The sequence below is a fragment of the Nomascus leucogenys genome, chromosome 16 (assembly GCF_006542625.1).
Source record: "Nomascus leucogenys isolate Asia chromosome 16, Asia_NLE_v1, whole genome shotgun sequence".
Classification (NCBI taxonomy): Eukaryota; Metazoa; Chordata; class Mammalia; order Primates; family Hylobatidae; genus Nomascus; species Nomascus leucogenys.
The window spans coordinates 93435427-93451601 of record NC_044396.1 but is presented as its reverse complement, the minus strand read 5'-3'; the positions used below and the strand labels follow the sequence as shown (position 1 = coordinate 93451601).

General features: G+C 59.0%; 1 protein-coding gene, 1 long non-coding RNA gene and 1 other non-coding gene across 3 annotated transcripts in view; 1 reads left to right on the top strand and 2 right to left on the bottom strand.

Moving 5' to 3' along the window:
* The window catches only part of LOC100594661 (maestro heat-like repeat family member 5), a 71809-nt gene extending 56669 nt beyond the window's left edge, over positions 1–15140 (top strand). Inside the window, exons 20-30 of the mRNA XM_030795107.1 lie at positions 121–280; positions 1786–1967; positions 7341–7484; positions 7864–7978; positions 8762–8905; positions 12166–12342; positions 12954–13109; positions 13760–13882; positions 14084–14186; positions 14384–14458; positions 14917–15140. Coding sequence (XP_030650967.1) covers positions 121–280; positions 1786–1967; positions 7341–7484; positions 7864–7978; positions 8762–8905; positions 12166–12342; positions 12954–13109; positions 13760–13882; positions 14084–14186; positions 14384–14458; positions 14917–15014 — 1477 coding nt within the window. The 3' untranslated portion in view covers positions 15015–15140. The remainder of the gene's footprint in view (positions 1–120; positions 281–1785; positions 1968–7340; positions 7485–7863; positions 7979–8761; positions 8906–12165; positions 12343–12953; positions 13110–13759; positions 13883–14083; positions 14187–14383; positions 14459–14916) is intronic.
* On the bottom strand, positions 2325–2399 carry LOC115830738. Its single transcript, XR_004026289.1, has one exon. It is a non-coding gene; the product is annotated as a small nucleolar RNA SNORD5 (small nucleolar RNA).
* On the bottom strand, positions 11388–11849 carry LOC115830651. The gene is made up of 2 exons (XR_004026186.1): positions 11808–11849; positions 11388–11620 (listed from the first exon to the last, which is right to left on the bottom strand). It is a non-coding gene; the product is annotated as an uncharacterized LOC115830651 (long non-coding RNA).
* Positions 15141–16175: the final 1035 nt, after the last annotated feature.

The following is a 16175-nucleotide window of genomic DNA, read 5'->3' as shown; positions in this document are numbered from 1 at the left end:
ACCCAGCCTAAGTTGGCTGTCCCAGGCACCCAGGCCCTGGTGATGGTGGCCTGCTCATGTGGCTGAGTCCAGCCAGGCCTCAGTGGCAGCACTGCCCTCACATGCCCTCTCTGCCCACAGCCACACCTTCCAGCTGTGGAGGGCCCTGGGGGCTGAGCAGCCCACGAGCCACCTGGTGCTGACCATGCTGCTGGCGTGGCTGCAGGAGCGGCCCCTGCCCACCGGTGCCAGCGACAGCAGCCCCTGCCCCAAGGAGAAGACCTACCTGCGCTCGCTGGCTGTGAGTCTCTGCCACCGCCCCGTCAGAAGTAGGCGGCACCTCGGGCACTCACTCTGTGCCAGGCTGTAGGGGGGCACCCCATATCCAGGCTGCAGAAACCCAATCCAGCCCCAGCCGGGAGGAAAGCCGCCCAGGGTTGACCACACAGGCCCAGCTCCCACCACCTGGCCGAGGGCTGTGAGCTCCTGTCTGTGAATCAGGACAGTCACGTCAGTCCCCTGGGCTGGCAAGGGAACTCACTCACTCACTCACTGTGGGGCGGCCTCAGAGAGGGTCTTCGGGGAGAGGGAAGGGTGTGGAGAGACGTGAGAGCCCTCCCCATGCTTGGGTTCTGGGCAGTCATAGATTCTAGAGGAATCTTAGAGGCTGCCCTCTGCAGCCGCCACCCCCCTGTAGGAAGCCCCTGGTTTTCCTCATAAGCCCAGCACTGCTTCCACACTCCCAGGAGCCATGAGCTCCCCTCCTGGCATGGCCACACCTGTCCCCCTTACCTGGACCCTGATGAGGCCACAGCTGTGTTCCTGTTTAGAGCTTTCCAGGCTGAGTCCCTGCCCCAAAGGCCCCCCAGCAGTGGCCCAGAGCTCACAGCAGCTCCCCTGCCACCCAGAGCCCTCCAGACAAGCTGCTGCCTGCAGCAGGGGTGTGATGAGGGCTTAACAATGGCAGCTGGTTGGGGGAGCACCCCCTCGGCCCAGGGATTTGTTGGCTGGCCGTCCCCAACACCCCCACCCCGGTCAGCCCTGGGCTGATGCTGCCCCCCTACCAGAGGACCACACAGCAGCGTGGGTGAGACCCACCCGGGGTAGCAGGAGAGCCTTCCCTGCACCCCACCACACCGCCAGTTCCTGCCCTCCCCCAGTTGTTACTGCTCAGTGCTGGCCCCACCCTGAGAACATTCTGGACTGAAGGCCCCGGCAGGCACAGCAGGCCTTTGGGGTTGGGGGCTGCTATCAGCCGACTCTGCCTTCCAGGGCCATGGGTTCCCCAACTCCCAGGCATCAGGCCCTGCTGTGTGCCAACCACAGAGCTGAGGGTACCGTGGGACCACACAGCACAGGATCTTGCCTTCAAGGCAACAGAGCAGAGGGCCCAGACGCCAGCAGGTCACCCCTCAGACAGGAGCAGAGTGCAGAGGGCAGATGGTGGCATCCAGTGTGCGGTCTGAGGGAGGCCCTGGGTCAAGGTGGAGGTCTGCAGGGGTGTAGAGTAGACAGCATCCAGGTGGACAGCTGGGGGAGGCTGGGGACCACTAGGCCATCCAGCAGCAGCGAGACCCAAGCGGTGGGTCCAGAGGGTGCAAGAGAGGGCCAGGCTGAGGCTGCAGAGGCACAGGGGTCAGGCCCCACAGGGAGGGACAGCATGTGGACACTTGGACTTGGTCCTGGAGAGCTTGGAGCAGGGAGGGATGAGCATGCTTGGACTTGGCTTTTATGGGACAGTAGGTCAGAACCCCTGGTCCTGGGACCCAGGGCCTGGGAGCCTCACTCCATGCCTGCCCCCGACAGGCCATGAACATGCTGCGTGAGCTGCAGTTTGCCCGGGAGTTCAGGCAGGCCGTGCAGGAGGCCTACCCCAAGCTCTTCCTGGCCCTCCTCACCCAGATGCACTATGTCTTGGAGCTGAACCTGCCCGGGGAGCCCCAGCCCAAGCAGCAGGCCCAGGAGGCGGCCATGCCCAGCCCCCAAAGGTAAGACTGGAGCCTCCCAGGCCTCCTGGCCCGGCCAGACACACACAGGGTTCCACAGGCATCCGAGGGCAAAGACTGTGTTAGCCTCATAAGGCACAGTAACAAAGACACGCACCCCAGGGACTCAAAGCAACATCTCCCAGTGCTGGAGGCCAGAAGTCTAAAACCAAGGTGTCACCAGGGCGTGCTACCCTGAAACCTGCGAGGGCCCTCCTCACTGCTTCCGGTTCCCAGTGTCTCATGGCCACGCTGGGGGTTCCTGGGGCTGAGGCTGCACCACGCTCATCTCTGCCCCTGTGGTCACCTGACATTGTCCCTTGTGTGCCAGTGTTTAAATTTCCCCCCTTTTTTTTCCAGCTCTGTCAGAATTAAGCTTTCGTTCATGTCTGTTGAGTGGTTCAGCAGTTGAACAGTTAAATCCAGCATTGGAATAAATTTCCCCTTCTTATAAGGATACCAATCATTGGGTTAGGGCCCCACCCTAACGACCTCAACTTGATAACTCCTGCAAAGACCTTCTTTCCAAATAAGGTCACAGTCACAGGTACCGTTGGTTGACTTCAATATATCTCTTTTCGGGGGGACACAGTTCAACCCACAACAGTCATGAACCCGAGCCCCATCCACGGCCAGGGCCACAGGGGCTGTGGACAGCACCTGCAGGCAGGTGTTCGTCCCGCTTACCCGTCACCTGAGGGTGCTTGGCGGTAGAGAAACTTAGTGTCACTGCCATACAGGGACCCCAAGGGGATGGCAGTTACCAAGAGCACCCATGCAGTGAGCCACATCTTACCCCAATGGGCTTCCTGTGAGGACTCGAGATGAATGTCATTGTCCCTGCTCTACAGATGAGGCAACTGAGGCTCAGAGAGGGTCAGAGGCTTCCCCTGGGCCACACAGCATGTCCATGCAGAGGCGAATTGGGCTCACCCAGGGGGGCAGATGCCTTTCCAGGCCCTCTTGGGCATCTCATTGGTCCTGAGCACATGCTTGGACTGACATCATGGCCAGTTGCCCGCGCCGTATTCTGGCCTCAGTAGGGCTGGCTGCCTTCATCTTCCCTCTGCACCAGGTCATATTTCCAAAAATCCAATAAGCAAGTCCTTAAAAACCGCTGGGGCTGACTCTTTTCATGTGTTTGTATTATGATGTGCGTCACGCAATTTGTCAGTTTTAACAGCTCTCCCCAAGGCAAGTCACTTAAAAAAAAAAATGCCACTTCTTCTCATCTTGCCTCTGAATTCGAATGTGCATGAAGTTCCTTTTTTATTCAGTTCAACTATGCAAAATGCATGAATCTTTCCTAATAAGCTAATAAAACCTTCTCCTCCCGGAACGTGGGAGGGTTGGGAGAAAGCCTCACCCTGTCTGCTCCTCCCCCTGCTGGAATGTTCTTTCCCCAGCCATCCTGCCTCTGCAGGCTCTGCTCACCCGCACCTCGCTGAGGCCTCCCCCACCACCCTCTAAAATAGCAGCCCCTTCGGCGCCTCCCACCCTCTGCTGCTTTATTCTCTCCGCAGCACCGCCATCAGCTACCATCTGTGATCTGCGCCTTTTACCTGCTTTACTGCCCGCACCCATAGACTGGAAGGTCCCGAAGAGCCAGAGACATCTGTCTGTCTCTCGCGGGCTCCCCATACAGCAAGGACGTCTGTCTGTCTCACTGGGGACTCCCCATCCAGCAGGAATGTCTGTCTGTCTCACTGGAGGCTCCCCATGCGGCTGAGACATCTGTCTCTCGCGGGTTCCCCCACCAGCAAGGACGTCTGTCTCTCTCGGGCTCTTCATACAGCTGGGACGTCTGTCTGTCTCTCTTGGGCTCCCCATACAGCTGGGACGTCTGTCTGTCTCTCTCGGGATCCTCATACAGCTGGGACGTCTGTCTCACTGGGGGCTCCTCATACAGTTGAGACATCTGTCTGTCTCTTGCGGGTTCCCCCAACAGCAAGGACGTCTGTCTCTCGGGCTCCCCATACAGCTGGGACCTCTGTCTGTCTCTCTCGGGCTCCCCATATAGCAGGGACGTCTGCCTCGCGCGGGGCCACGGGTGGTTTCTGCTCAGGCCGCTCCGCTGGCCCCTTCCTGGGCAGGTTCTCCTGGAGCTCTGGAGGTGGCCCCGGCAGCCCTTGCAGCCCCAAGAGGAAAAACTCTCACCACAGGCACAGTCCTGGGCTCTGAATGGCCTAGCTTGGCTCACATACCCAATCCTGAACCAATCACCTTGGCCACAGGGGCCTGTGTGGCTCTGATTGGCCAGGCCTGGCTCCCACGCCCTCCAGGGAGCGGGATGGGCCCAGGCCTCTTCCACCACTCCGAAGGGGCCCAGGCTCCGGTTGCCAAACCAGCAGCCACGCCACCCAGCGCCACCACGGAGCCAGGGAGGAAGGGAGGCCTGAGAGCAGAGTGTCACCCAGGTGTATCCCGACGGCTCAGGGTCTGAGGTCCCTGCCAGGCTGCTGTGGCACTGTCAAGGTGGGGACAGGGGCCCAGAAGGACATCTGGATGAACAGTGCTGAGTAGCCACTGTCTCTGCATGCCCAAAACAGCAGGGGTGGCACAGGACACGATGGGGCAGCAGGCGAGTCTTGAGGCCTGATGAGGCCAGCCCTGAGCCTCTGAAGTTCTCATGTCCTGCTTAGATGGGCAGGCCTCTGGGACCAGGAAGCAGCGAGTGGGGTTGAGCAGGGCACCCTTCCCTGGGCAGGACTGCAACAGGTGCTGCCAGGCCTGCCAGAGGGGCCTCCCTCTCCCCTGCTCCTCCACTAACAAAGCCTTTTCCTTAGAGACGTTTCCTGCCTCGGTCAGTTCTCAGCTGGGTCCTCCTCCAGCCAGTCCCCACCCTGCCCCACAAAGGAATTCTCATTGTTCTCACATGTCATCCATGTGGGCCAACTCTATTTAATTCAAATGGGCTACATCGTTTCTCTTTATTTCGAAGGCACTCATCATTCTCACCCTCATCGCATCTTCATCTTTCCCTCTGTCCCCCGGGGATTTGGGGCCAAAGGCTTGTGATCAAAAGAAGAGGAAGGTTGGCTAATGTCCAAAAAAAATCAGAAAATGAGTGTTGGCGAGGATGTGGAGAAATCAGAAGCCTTGTGCACTGTTGGTGGGAATGTAAAACGGTGCAGCTGCTTTGGAATAGAGTATGGAAGTTCCTCCAAAAAATTAAATATAGAATTACCATATGGCCCAGGAATTCCACTAATGGGTGTACACCCAAAAGAAAGGAAAGCAGGCACCTGGGACAGATATTTGTACACCCTGCTCACAGCAGTGTTACTCACGATAACCAAAAGGTAGAAGCGACACAAGTGTTCATCAATGGGTGAATTAGAATAAGCAGTGTGGTCCATCCATACAATGGAATACTACTCAGCCTTGAAAAGGAAGGAAATTCTGATGCTACGACATGGATGAACCTTAAGCACATTCTGCTGAGTCAAATACTGTGTGAGTCCACTTACTTAAGGTCCATGAGTAGCCAAATCTACAGAAAGTAGAATGCTGGGTGCCAGGGGCTGGATGGAGGGAGAATGGGGAGTTCATGTTTAATGGGGACAGAGTTTCAGTGTGGGAAGATGAGAATGTTCTGGAGATGGATGGTGGTGATGGTTGCATAATATTATGAATGTGCTCAATGCCACTGACCTGAACACTTAAAGTGGTAAATTTTATGAGATGTGCATTTTACCACAATTAAAAATAAAAATAAAACCAGAAGAGGAGGAGGTAGCGGGAGAAGGAAGAGGGTCTCATGGACCCTCAGGCTGGGGAGGAGCATGGAGAGCAGAGGGGCTTTGCCTCCTCTTTCTCAGGTGCCTTTGCCCTCTCCGGGGCCAGAGTGGGGAAAGGAGGGTTGGTCGAGTATAGGGCAGGCATCACTGGGATGCCAAGTGTCCAAAGAGGCTGAAGGCAGGCAGCGATGTTGGGACCAACAGGAACAGAGGATGGTTCCTTGAGTCCACGGCGAGGCAGAGACTCAAGGGGCTCCACCTTCATTGGTCCTGAGGCTATGTATGGATTTCAGGAGACATATGTCCCTGAGCATTGCCGGGAGTCCTGGGCTGGAGGTGGTTTTGGGTTCTATGGACCTGCAGGGGAGTTGGGCATGGATTCCCAAGAATGCTGCATCAGCCCATCTTTCTGGAAGCCCTGCTGGGGCTGCAGGGACAAGGCAATCTTGAAGAACAAGCCAACACAGTGCCCAAGACATCACAGGACCAGACACTTCGGAGTCCTCCCAGAGCAAACAAAATGCCACTCCCCCACCAAGTCCCCTTCTTCTGAAAATGATTGTCGCATTGTGGCTGAGACCAGTGACCTGGAAAACACTGCCTCTTTTTATGACACAGCTCAGGGCAAGAGGACAAGCCAGCTGGCATTTGGATTGGCACTGTCAGAACTTTCACGGATGGCATTTCATCATTTGACACTCGGTTTTGCAAATCTGCTCAGAAACATGCCTGGTCCAAGCTGACAGCCTCATCCGGGCATGCTCACACATCCAGGGTGATGCCCTCACACTGACGGAGCACAGGGGCCGGGGCGGGGGTGTGTGGCTGGAACAGTGAGACAGGCCAGCAAGCCAGGGCCATCTCATGTTTCATGGGCCTGCATTCTGGGGCTTTCTACCTGTGCCCCAGGGACTGTGTTCAGTGACAGTGACATCATGTGACAGTGACATCACTGGCAGGTTTGGAGCCAGGGCCCAGCTTGACCCCACCTCTGTGCCCTTGGCCAGGCTGTGTGACAGGACTGCTCCCTCCTCTGCTGAAGGACAGTGACAGTAGAGGGCCACCTCAGGCTGGGCAGGTGAGGCACCATCCATGGTACCTGGCAACTACCAAGCACACAGTGACACCACAAGCCGTGCACTCACAAGCGAGGGCCGGTGCCGCAGGTTTCTCCATGTCCTCTGAGGGCAAGAGTCTCCGGAGTGGAGAATGGACACTTCTCTGGGCTCCGCTACGCCACACGCCCTGACTCTCCCACGCCCTTGCTCACTGCTACCCTCCATACTCTTCGCCCATATTTAAACGCTGCCATCCTCGAGCTGAAGGGCAGGTGCCATTCAGCAGGGCGCCCCTCCCTAGAAGGGCACCCCCTGGTCTCCTGCCCAAGCAAGGCTCGGGGTCTGACTGGGCACATGCCGCCTCCCCATGCTCAGCCCAGCTCCACCAATCCTAGGTGCCAGCATTTCCACGTAAAACAGGGCAGGAGAGAGCAGCCCCAGGGGGCCTCAGTGACGCCAGGCATAGAAACCAGAACGTGCCTTTCTATCTGGGTCAGCTGGGCACCCTTCCCAGGGCAGGGGGTGGCCCAGGGGGGCCACTTGTGGCCTGAGGCAAGCCCTGAGCCCCCTCTGTTCAGCTGCAGCACGTCACTGGAGGCACTGAAGAGACTGCTGTCCACCACGGGGCACTGGCATGACTTTGCCCACCTGGAGCTGCAGGGATCCTGGGAGCTCTTCGCCACCATCCACACCTACCCAAAGGGCGTGGGCCTCCTTGCCAGGTATGGTGGGGCCAGGGCAGATCGAGGCAGCCTGCTTCAGGCCACGCCCCTCCAGGGGGCTGGGTATCTGGACTGCAGTGACAGGACACAGCCCCCTGCCCCTGGTCACAGGCACACACTCGGAGCCTGTTGATGCAGTGTCTTCCCCCAGCCCTCACCCTGGCCTGTGACCTCCTAGGGAACAAGGGCTGTGCCTGCTTCTCTGTCTCCCACATGTCCGACCCAAGCCTGGCACGCAGCAGGCAGCCAGTGGGTGCAAAGGGAGTGGGAACGTGCCCGCCACGTTGGGACACTCTGGGACACCGGCCCCGATGAGATGGGTGGGGGGCAGGAGGGTGGGCTCTGGGCAGTGACCGCCAGCCCAGGCCCGCCCCTGCAGGGCCATGGTGCACAACCACTGCAGGCAGATCACAGTGGTGCTGCGTCAGCTGCTGCCCAGCCTGCAGAGCCCAGAGGAGCGTGACAGGAAGGTGGCCATCCTCATCCTCACCGAGGTAGGGATGCAGGCTGGCAGGGAGCACCTCAGATGCCTGAGCCTCGTCCTCCAGCCTCCTTGACACCCCGGCAGAACCCATGCCAGAGCTCGCCCTGACCAGGGAGGCTGCCCAGACAGACCCCCTCGTAACCCTACCTTCCCACTCCCAGCCCTTGGAGGGGGGCTGCAGCCTCTGGGGACCTGTCTCCCCACTCGGCCCTCTCTGGCACAATCCCTGCAGAGTTGAAGGGGCACTGGCTGCAGACTCAGGCAGGTCCAGGCTCCAACTTCAGCCCTGTCCTTCCTGTGGGACTCAGGGTGAAGTCAAAGGGGAATGGGTAGAAGCAGATGCCGTTGGGTGTGGCACACTTTGCAGCTGCGAGCTCAGGCAGGGGTGGGACTGGGGCGAGGAGGGTGCTGTTTCCGCAACTGACACTAGTAGGGGAACCCAAGCGAATGCCTCATGCCAGCTCCCACCCACCAGCTGCCTAGGCCGCCCTCCACGGGAGCTCTACCCCCAGGTGCCCCACAAGGCCGGCTCTTGATAAAAGTGAGGCCTTGCCTCGCTGTGTGACCTTAGGCAAGGCCTTTCCGTTTCTGGGGCTCAGTTTCCCCAGCTGTACATTGAGGGGTTAAACCAGGGAGGTTTCAAATACTTGTTCACCAAGATACCCAGAGGGCGCTGGTCAACCTCCCTCCCTGAAACTCCCACCCGACTCCGGTCCTAGAGCCCCACCCCTCAACACAGATGCAGGCGCCTCAAAAAACAGTGACCTACCTGCCCTCCTGGGGACCACCCCAGTTCCTCTACAGCCCTGCCCTGCTGGAGGTGCTTCCCAAACAAGCTGCCTTGACCGTGCTGGCACAAGGCCTCCACGACCCCAGCCCCGAGGTCCGCGTGTTGAGTCTGCAGGGCCTAAGCAACATCCTCTTCCACCCAGATAAGGTAAGGGCTGTCGGGCACTGTGGCTGGCTCACACCTGACCCCACAGAACAGCCGGTGCACCGGGTGTAGGCAAGGGCCACCGGGTTGGAATCCCGACTCTGTCATTTCGGGTGGTGTGGCTTGGGACACCTGACTCCACCTCTCTGGGCCTGTTTCCTCATCTGTAGAATGGGGCAGGTTGTGGGAGGGGTCAAAGTGTCTATTCCCCGGGGACAGAGTCTCCACACCTGAAAGAGAGAGGGGCCTTGTTGCAGACCTCCAGGTGGTCACCATGAAGCCCACCAGTTGGCATCCCAGGGCTCACCCAGAGAGGACAATGCCCTCGAGAATCATATGAATGGGTCTCCCCAACCCATTGCTGACTTCTCCAGTCCCAACCCATTCTACCTCATCACCATAATAACCCATACCCCATCATGGACAGCTGTGGGAGGGAAGGCCTGCGATGCCACCTTTGGGGGATCTGGCCTTACCCCAGCTACAGCCCCCCACTTAACTGACATCACCCTTGCTGTGGGGGCCCAGGGCACCACGCTGTGGTTAAGAGTCCAGGCCCTGGACCTATCCCCGCTACAGCACCTTCTAACTGGCAGGCTTTGTCGGCTCTCCAGGCCTCAGTGACCACATCTGTAAGATGAGAGCAGTAATAGTGCCTGCCTCTTGTGGTAGGCAGGTCATGAGTGCCATGCAGAGACCAGTCCCTGGCATGTGGTCAGCCCTAGGGGCACTGGCTGGCAGCAGCAGCAAACTTCCTGCCTGGCTGACTCTGCACCATGAAAATGCTGAGTTAGAGGCAGAAATGTTCTCACCTGATCAGGAAGTGTGGAGCCTTAGCCTCCCCTCATCCACCCCAGGGCTGCATTAAGACCCCAGAGGGAAGGCGACATGCCCAGCCCCCATTTCTGTTGCTGTTGGAGGAGGCTGTTATGAACATAAATGTTTTCAGGGCTTGTGAGAGAAAAGTGTCATCATGGGAAGGCAGCAGAAGGGGCCGTTTCCAGAGATCCCAGTCATTTGCCTAGCAGACTAGTTCACTATGATTCTGTTCCAATCACAGGCCTCCACATGGTTAAGACTGACCTCCATTAGGGTCACAGTTAGCAAAGCCCTTTGCATTGTGCATGATGCATAGTAGGTGCTTAATGGAAGATGGAGACTGGATAGCACTTCCTCATTGATCTGTTCATCCCTCCATCCTTCATCCATCCACCCACCCACCCATTCAACCAGCTATTCACCTACCCATCCATTCATCTCTCCATCCATGCCTCCATCCATCCACCCATCCATTCATCTTCCCATCTGTCTATCCATTGATCCCTCCATCCATGCATCCACCCACCCATCCACCTACCCATTCATTCCTCCACCCATCCATCCATTCATCCAACCATCCACTCACCCATTCATCCAGCTATTCACCTATCCATCCATTCATCTCTCCATCCATACCTCCATCCATCCACCCACCCATTCATCTTCCCATCTGTCTATCCATTGATCCTTCCCTCCATCCATCCATCCACCCACCCATCCACCTACCCATTCATTCCTCCACCCATCCATCCATCCAACCAACCATCCACTCACCCATTCATCCACCTATTCACCTACCCATCCATCACTCCATCCATGCCTCCATCCATCCAACAACCCATCCAACTATTTACCTACATATCTATCCACTCACCCATTTATCCCTCCACCCATGCCTCCATCCATCCACTCACCCATTCATTCCTCCATTCAACCCTCCATCCATCCAACCAACGACCCACCCATTCATCTCTCTATCCATGCCTCCATCCATCTACCCACTCATTCATCCCTCCATTCATCCATCCATCGATCTCCCCATCCACCCACATATCCCTCCACCCACCCACATGTTCCTTGGGTCCTTCATCTATGACTCATTGTTGCATTATTTATTTTGTTCATTCTTTATATGTCTATTCATTCACCCAATCAGTTATTCATATGTTTGCTCCCTCATTCATTCATTCAGTGTTCAGTTGTCTGTGCACCAAATGTTCTCTCAGGCAGGGAGATGATCAGTAGGAAGTTTCCATGTGCCTCCTCTGTACCCTGCACTGAATACAGGGAATACATAAAGGCAAAGAAGGACCCTGCTAGATCAGGAGGACCAGGTCCAGAGAAGAGGGAATGGTTCCCCGCCTGGCATCAGGTGGGATGTGGGCGAGCAGCCACAGCAGGCCAGAGGAGACAGGCCACGAGAGCACTGCCAGCCAGGGAGGCCTGCGGCTTGGGGATGGGCAGGCTGAACCAGGTGTGGCTGGGGCAGGCCACCCCACTCCACTCTGAGCGGAAATACGCCATGCTAGGCATTTTTATTTTCTTTTCTCACCATTTCCATTACAATTTCATTCTGTTGTCCTGTTCTGACCTGGCCAGAACCCTGGTCTTCAAACACTGGCTGTAAACATAGATGCTCAGAAAGTGTGACTGTTGAATGACTCTCTTGCTGAAAATGAATTTAATCTTTTCAAAGCAAACAGCTTAGAAAGCCAACAAAGTTGCTTTAAACTTGTTTACAAGTTGTAAAAATCACCCTGGGTTGCACACAAGTCACTGCTGAGGGGCCCAATGGCAGGCAACATCCATTGGTGGGCACACTACTGCTTCCTGACCATTCATCCCGGTAACTCAGGAACTCACTGCAAACACACAATCAAGTGGAGAAGACAGAACTGGCTGAAAATTAATTAAAAAAAAAAAAGACAAGTCGAATGTGTTGGCTCACGCCTATAATCCCAGCACTTTGGGAGGCCAAGGCGGGTGGATTGCTCAACCCCAGGAGTTGGAGACCAGCCTAGGCAACATAGTGAGACCACATCTCTACCAAAAAAAAAAAAAAATAGCCAGGTGTGGTGGCACGCACCTGCAGTCCCAGCTACTCAGGAGGCTACGTTGGGAGGATTGCTTGAGCCTGGGAGGTCAAGGCTGCAGTAAGCTATGATCACACCACTGTACTCCAGCCTGGGTGACAGGGTGAGACCCTGTCTCAAAAAAGAAAAGAGGCCGCCCTGTCCAGGCCACACAGCTCCTGGTGGGCAAAGCCCAGGTAGAGGCACAGCTCCCCATGGCAGGCAGGGCCAGGCCAGGACCCACAGCTCTGAATCACCGCCCCCCCCCAACCCTGGTGCAGATGGGGTGAGGGGGGCAAGTGGGAGGGTGAGGCGGGGCATGGGGCCAGCGGGTCCTGGTGCTCTCCGCCCACCAGCCGCCACCGTCCCCAGGGAAGCCTGCTCCGGGGACAGCTGCGGCCCTTCCTCGACGGCTTCTTCCAGAGCAGCGAGCAGGTGATCCTGTGCATCATGGGCACCGTGTCAGACACGCTGCACCGCCTGGGCGCGCAGGGCGCAGGGAGCCAGAGCCTCAGTGTTGCCATCAGCGCACGCTCCTTCTTTAATGACGTGAGCACTGGGGAAGGGCGGGGCTACCTCCTGCTCACGCCCTCCAGGACCCTCCTCCCAACCCAGCTCCCTTCCTCTGCCAATGGGGGGACCCCAAGCTGCAGGCAGGGAGGCCCAGGCCCTGGGGAGCTGCCCGCTTGTGGCCCTCGGTTGAGGTGCGCGCTGAGCAGGTGGGCTGGGTGGGCCCCTGGCGCTCACCCCTTCTCCACAGGGCTGAACTAGTTCTCACGTTCAGTCTCCAAGTGCAGTGGTCTCCGGCCCCACAACAGCCTACCCAGATTAACTTTCTGACATGTCAGCAAGGTCAGCGTGGCTGTTTTTCCTTCACTGGGGAATCTGGGGGATAGGTGCCTCTCAAATGCATTCATGAGGCCTGGGCTGCCAGGATGCAGTTGTGGGTAGAAGGGAGATGTGATTCTTACATCCTCAGGGACACCAGAGAGCCCGGTGTGAGTGGGGAGCCCAGCCCTTCCCCGGGAGCTGAGAGCCTGGGTGAAGGAATCCTGCAGAAGGAACTGAGTTGCACCCCTACAAGGTGTGGGGTCCCAACTTGGACCAAAGCTGGGACCCTTAGACAGGTCTGGCCGTGCCTCTGAGCCGCTGCCTTGCAGGAGCGGAACAGGATTCGGGCGGCAGCCATGGCATTGTTCGGGGACCTGGTGGCGGCCACGGCAGACAGGGAGCTGAGCGGCCTGCGAACCCAGGTGCACCAGAGCATGGTGCCCCTGCTCCTGCACCTGAAGGACCAATGCCCAGCTGTCGCCACGGTCAGTGCCTACCCCAGGAAAGGCAAGTGATAGGCCTTCACTTTGGCCAGGGCTGGGGCCCACAGGAGGCCAGGGTACGGGGCAGACGCTGCCTGAGAGTTGGGGGAGCTCCCACGGGGCAGCAAGTGTCGGGCAGAGGGTCTGGCCACCTGCACTGGTTTCTCTGACCACAGTTGGCCTGCCCACTCCCCCAATGCGCACACACATGCGAGTGAGGCTTGCCGTCGATGCGGCAGGACCCGGTCTTTTCTGCTCACTGCTGTGCCCCCCAGTGCCTGTCATGGGGCGGGGGGTCCAGCAGCTCACAGAGCTTGTGTGAATATGGACTGTGCCCTGCCTGCTGTGCCAGCACACGCCCTGTGCACAGCCCGCGAAGTCAGAGCTTGGCCTCGTGGGTCTCCCTGCCATGGGGAAAAGGATACACGACAACCGCGGAAGGGCAGGGCCAGGGCCACGGGCAGGCCAGCCTGGGCTCCAGGGGGCCAGATGCTGTTGCCAGGGTCAGGGAGGCTTGCCAAGGGGTACAAGCAGGACAGAACCAGGGAACACCCGCACAGCAGGCTGCCTCCAGTGCCCATGGAGGCCTGTGGTCTCTAGGGTAAAGGGCCCAGACATGAGTGGTGGGTGACCCTCCACGCCTGTCCCTGCAGCAGGCCAAGTTCGCCTTCTACCGCTGTGCTGTGCTGCTCCGATGGGGGCTACTGCACACCCTCTTCTGCACGCTGGCCTGGGAGAGGGGCCTCAGCGCCCGCCACTTCCTCTGGACCTGCCTGGTGAGAGGCCTGGGATCGGTGGGGAGGAACAGGGCCAGGGAGTAGGGGGGACCAGGCTTGCGGCTCCCCCATTCACTCCCGTCTCACACACAGCTGCTGTGGCAGCTCCAGGGGCTGGGCAAGGCAAGCTGGGGCTGGAGGACCCTGGTATCCCCAGGGCCCCCCAACCCGTCCTAGCCAGGCGTGATCTCCTCCGGCCAGATGACCCGCAGCCAGGAGGAATTCAGCATCCACTTGTCACAGGCCCTCAGCCACCTGCACAGCCACTCCCGCCACATCAAGACCTGGGCGGCGCTCTTCATAGGTGGGAAGGCGAGGCCAGGCTTGGAGACCCCCAGGCCTGCCCCCACCCAAGCACCCTTGACCCTCCCTGACCCACTGCCCACAAGAGAGGAAAAGGGGTGGATGAGGAGGGGCTTGGGGTGAAGAGGGGCAGGGGTGGGCTGGAGCCCCCCAGGAGACAGGGAGCCCCAAGCCGCCAGCTGCCCGTCTGTTACACAGGCCACACCATCTGCTACCACCCCCAGGCCGTGTTCCAGATGCTCAATGCTGTGGACACCAACCTGCTGTGCTGCAGTAAGCGGCCCTCCCTCCAGAGCTCCCGCAACCCACACCCTCCCACCCCTGCCCGAGCACTCTTAAGACCCACTGCACAGACAGCAAGACCTGAGGCCCCACAGGGGATCCCCCCTGCCCCCCATACCCAGCATCAGCATCAGGACAAAGACACGGGCCTCCTGAGCAGTGCCCAGCCCCCATCCCACCTTCATGTCTGGAGGCTGAGGTTGGCCCTTCCCCTCCCCAGGCCCCCATCAGGGCACTTGGGGCCTGCGGCTCACACTCACTCCACAGCTGCCTCATGGCACCAACAGAACAAGGAGCCGGGGAATGGGGGTGGTGGGTGAGTGGTGGAGGGAAGCATCCCAGGCCTGGAGTCACAGGAGGTGGGGTCTGAGCTGGCCCCACCCACCACCCACCCTAGCCCGCCCCACCTGGGCTGGAGTGACCTCTGACCTGCTCTTCCTCTTCTGGAGCTTTTGAACGTCTCAAAAGTGACCCTGAGCCCAGCATCCGGGAATTCGCCACCAGCCAGCTCTCCTTCCTCCAGGTGTCGGCCAGACCCAAGCAGTGACCTCCAGCCATCCTCCCCCACCGCCTTCCCCTCCCGTGTCCACCTGGTCAGCCCTGCCCCATCCGCCCCCCCACAGAGCTTGGTTGCATAACGTTTTTCCATTTGAAAGAAAGATCTAGATTCAACAAAGAAGCGTTATGCGTGTCAGCTCCCTGCCCACCACAGGCCCCTCTGCTGTGACCAAGCCAAGCCCCAGGAGACACTGGCAGGACTTGGGGACAAACTCAGGGTCAGGCCCAGGGGACAGAGACAAACTGTGAAGTCTGTGAAGCGCCCTGCAGGTGGAGGCCCGTCCACTCCTGGAGACAGGGTCACCTTGATTGGGGCCTGAGCCCAAGCCACAGCCTGCCAGGGTCCCAGGGTCCTGGGGGCTGGGCGGCCACTCGACTCGAAGGCAGCCTCCGCCCAGGGTGGCCACTCAACCTTCAGCTGTCTCCAGCTTGGTGCGCCACAGTGGCTGGGGGCTGACGATGGGACGGGGTACCCCTCAGTCGGGACCCCCAGCCTCGGGCCCCCAGGGTCTCCCTCCACCTCCACCAACATCCTTCTCAGTCCATTCACCGCTAGCAGCAGAACCAGCCAGGCCCACCCTGGACACACTGTGGCCTGAGGCAGGAGTCTTGGCTCTCTAAGCCTCAGCTGTTCCATCTGTAAAATGGGCAGTAAGACCTTTCTCCTAAGACCCTTGGAGGGATGAGTCCAGAGGCAGGTACCCTGGACTCCCAGAGAGCCACCAGGGGACCTGCCCAACCTTCCGCCTCTGCCTGGGTTTCCACCTGGCCTGGGGTCCACACAGCTCCTGGAGAGCCCCTCCCTGCAGAGCTCTGCCTGGGGTCTCATCCCATGCTGCATCTGTCTCGGGATCCTGCCAGGCCAGCCACCATCCCACCAATGGGATGATCCAGACTGTACCCCCTTTCCCCTCCTGGCCAGAGCTGACCCCCACTCCACACTCAGCTCAGGCGGTCCTTCCACCTGGAGCATCTCCCCCACCTCCCAACCTGGTACTCTGCACTGTGCCCCCCCAGGCCCCGCCTCCATGCCCCCATTTCCTCTGCCCCCCGAGGTGGAGCACACCAAGGCCCCGCCTCCATGCCCCCCATTCCCCCGTCCTCCCCGCAAGGTGGAGCACCCTGAGGCCCTGCCTCCATGCACCCTGTC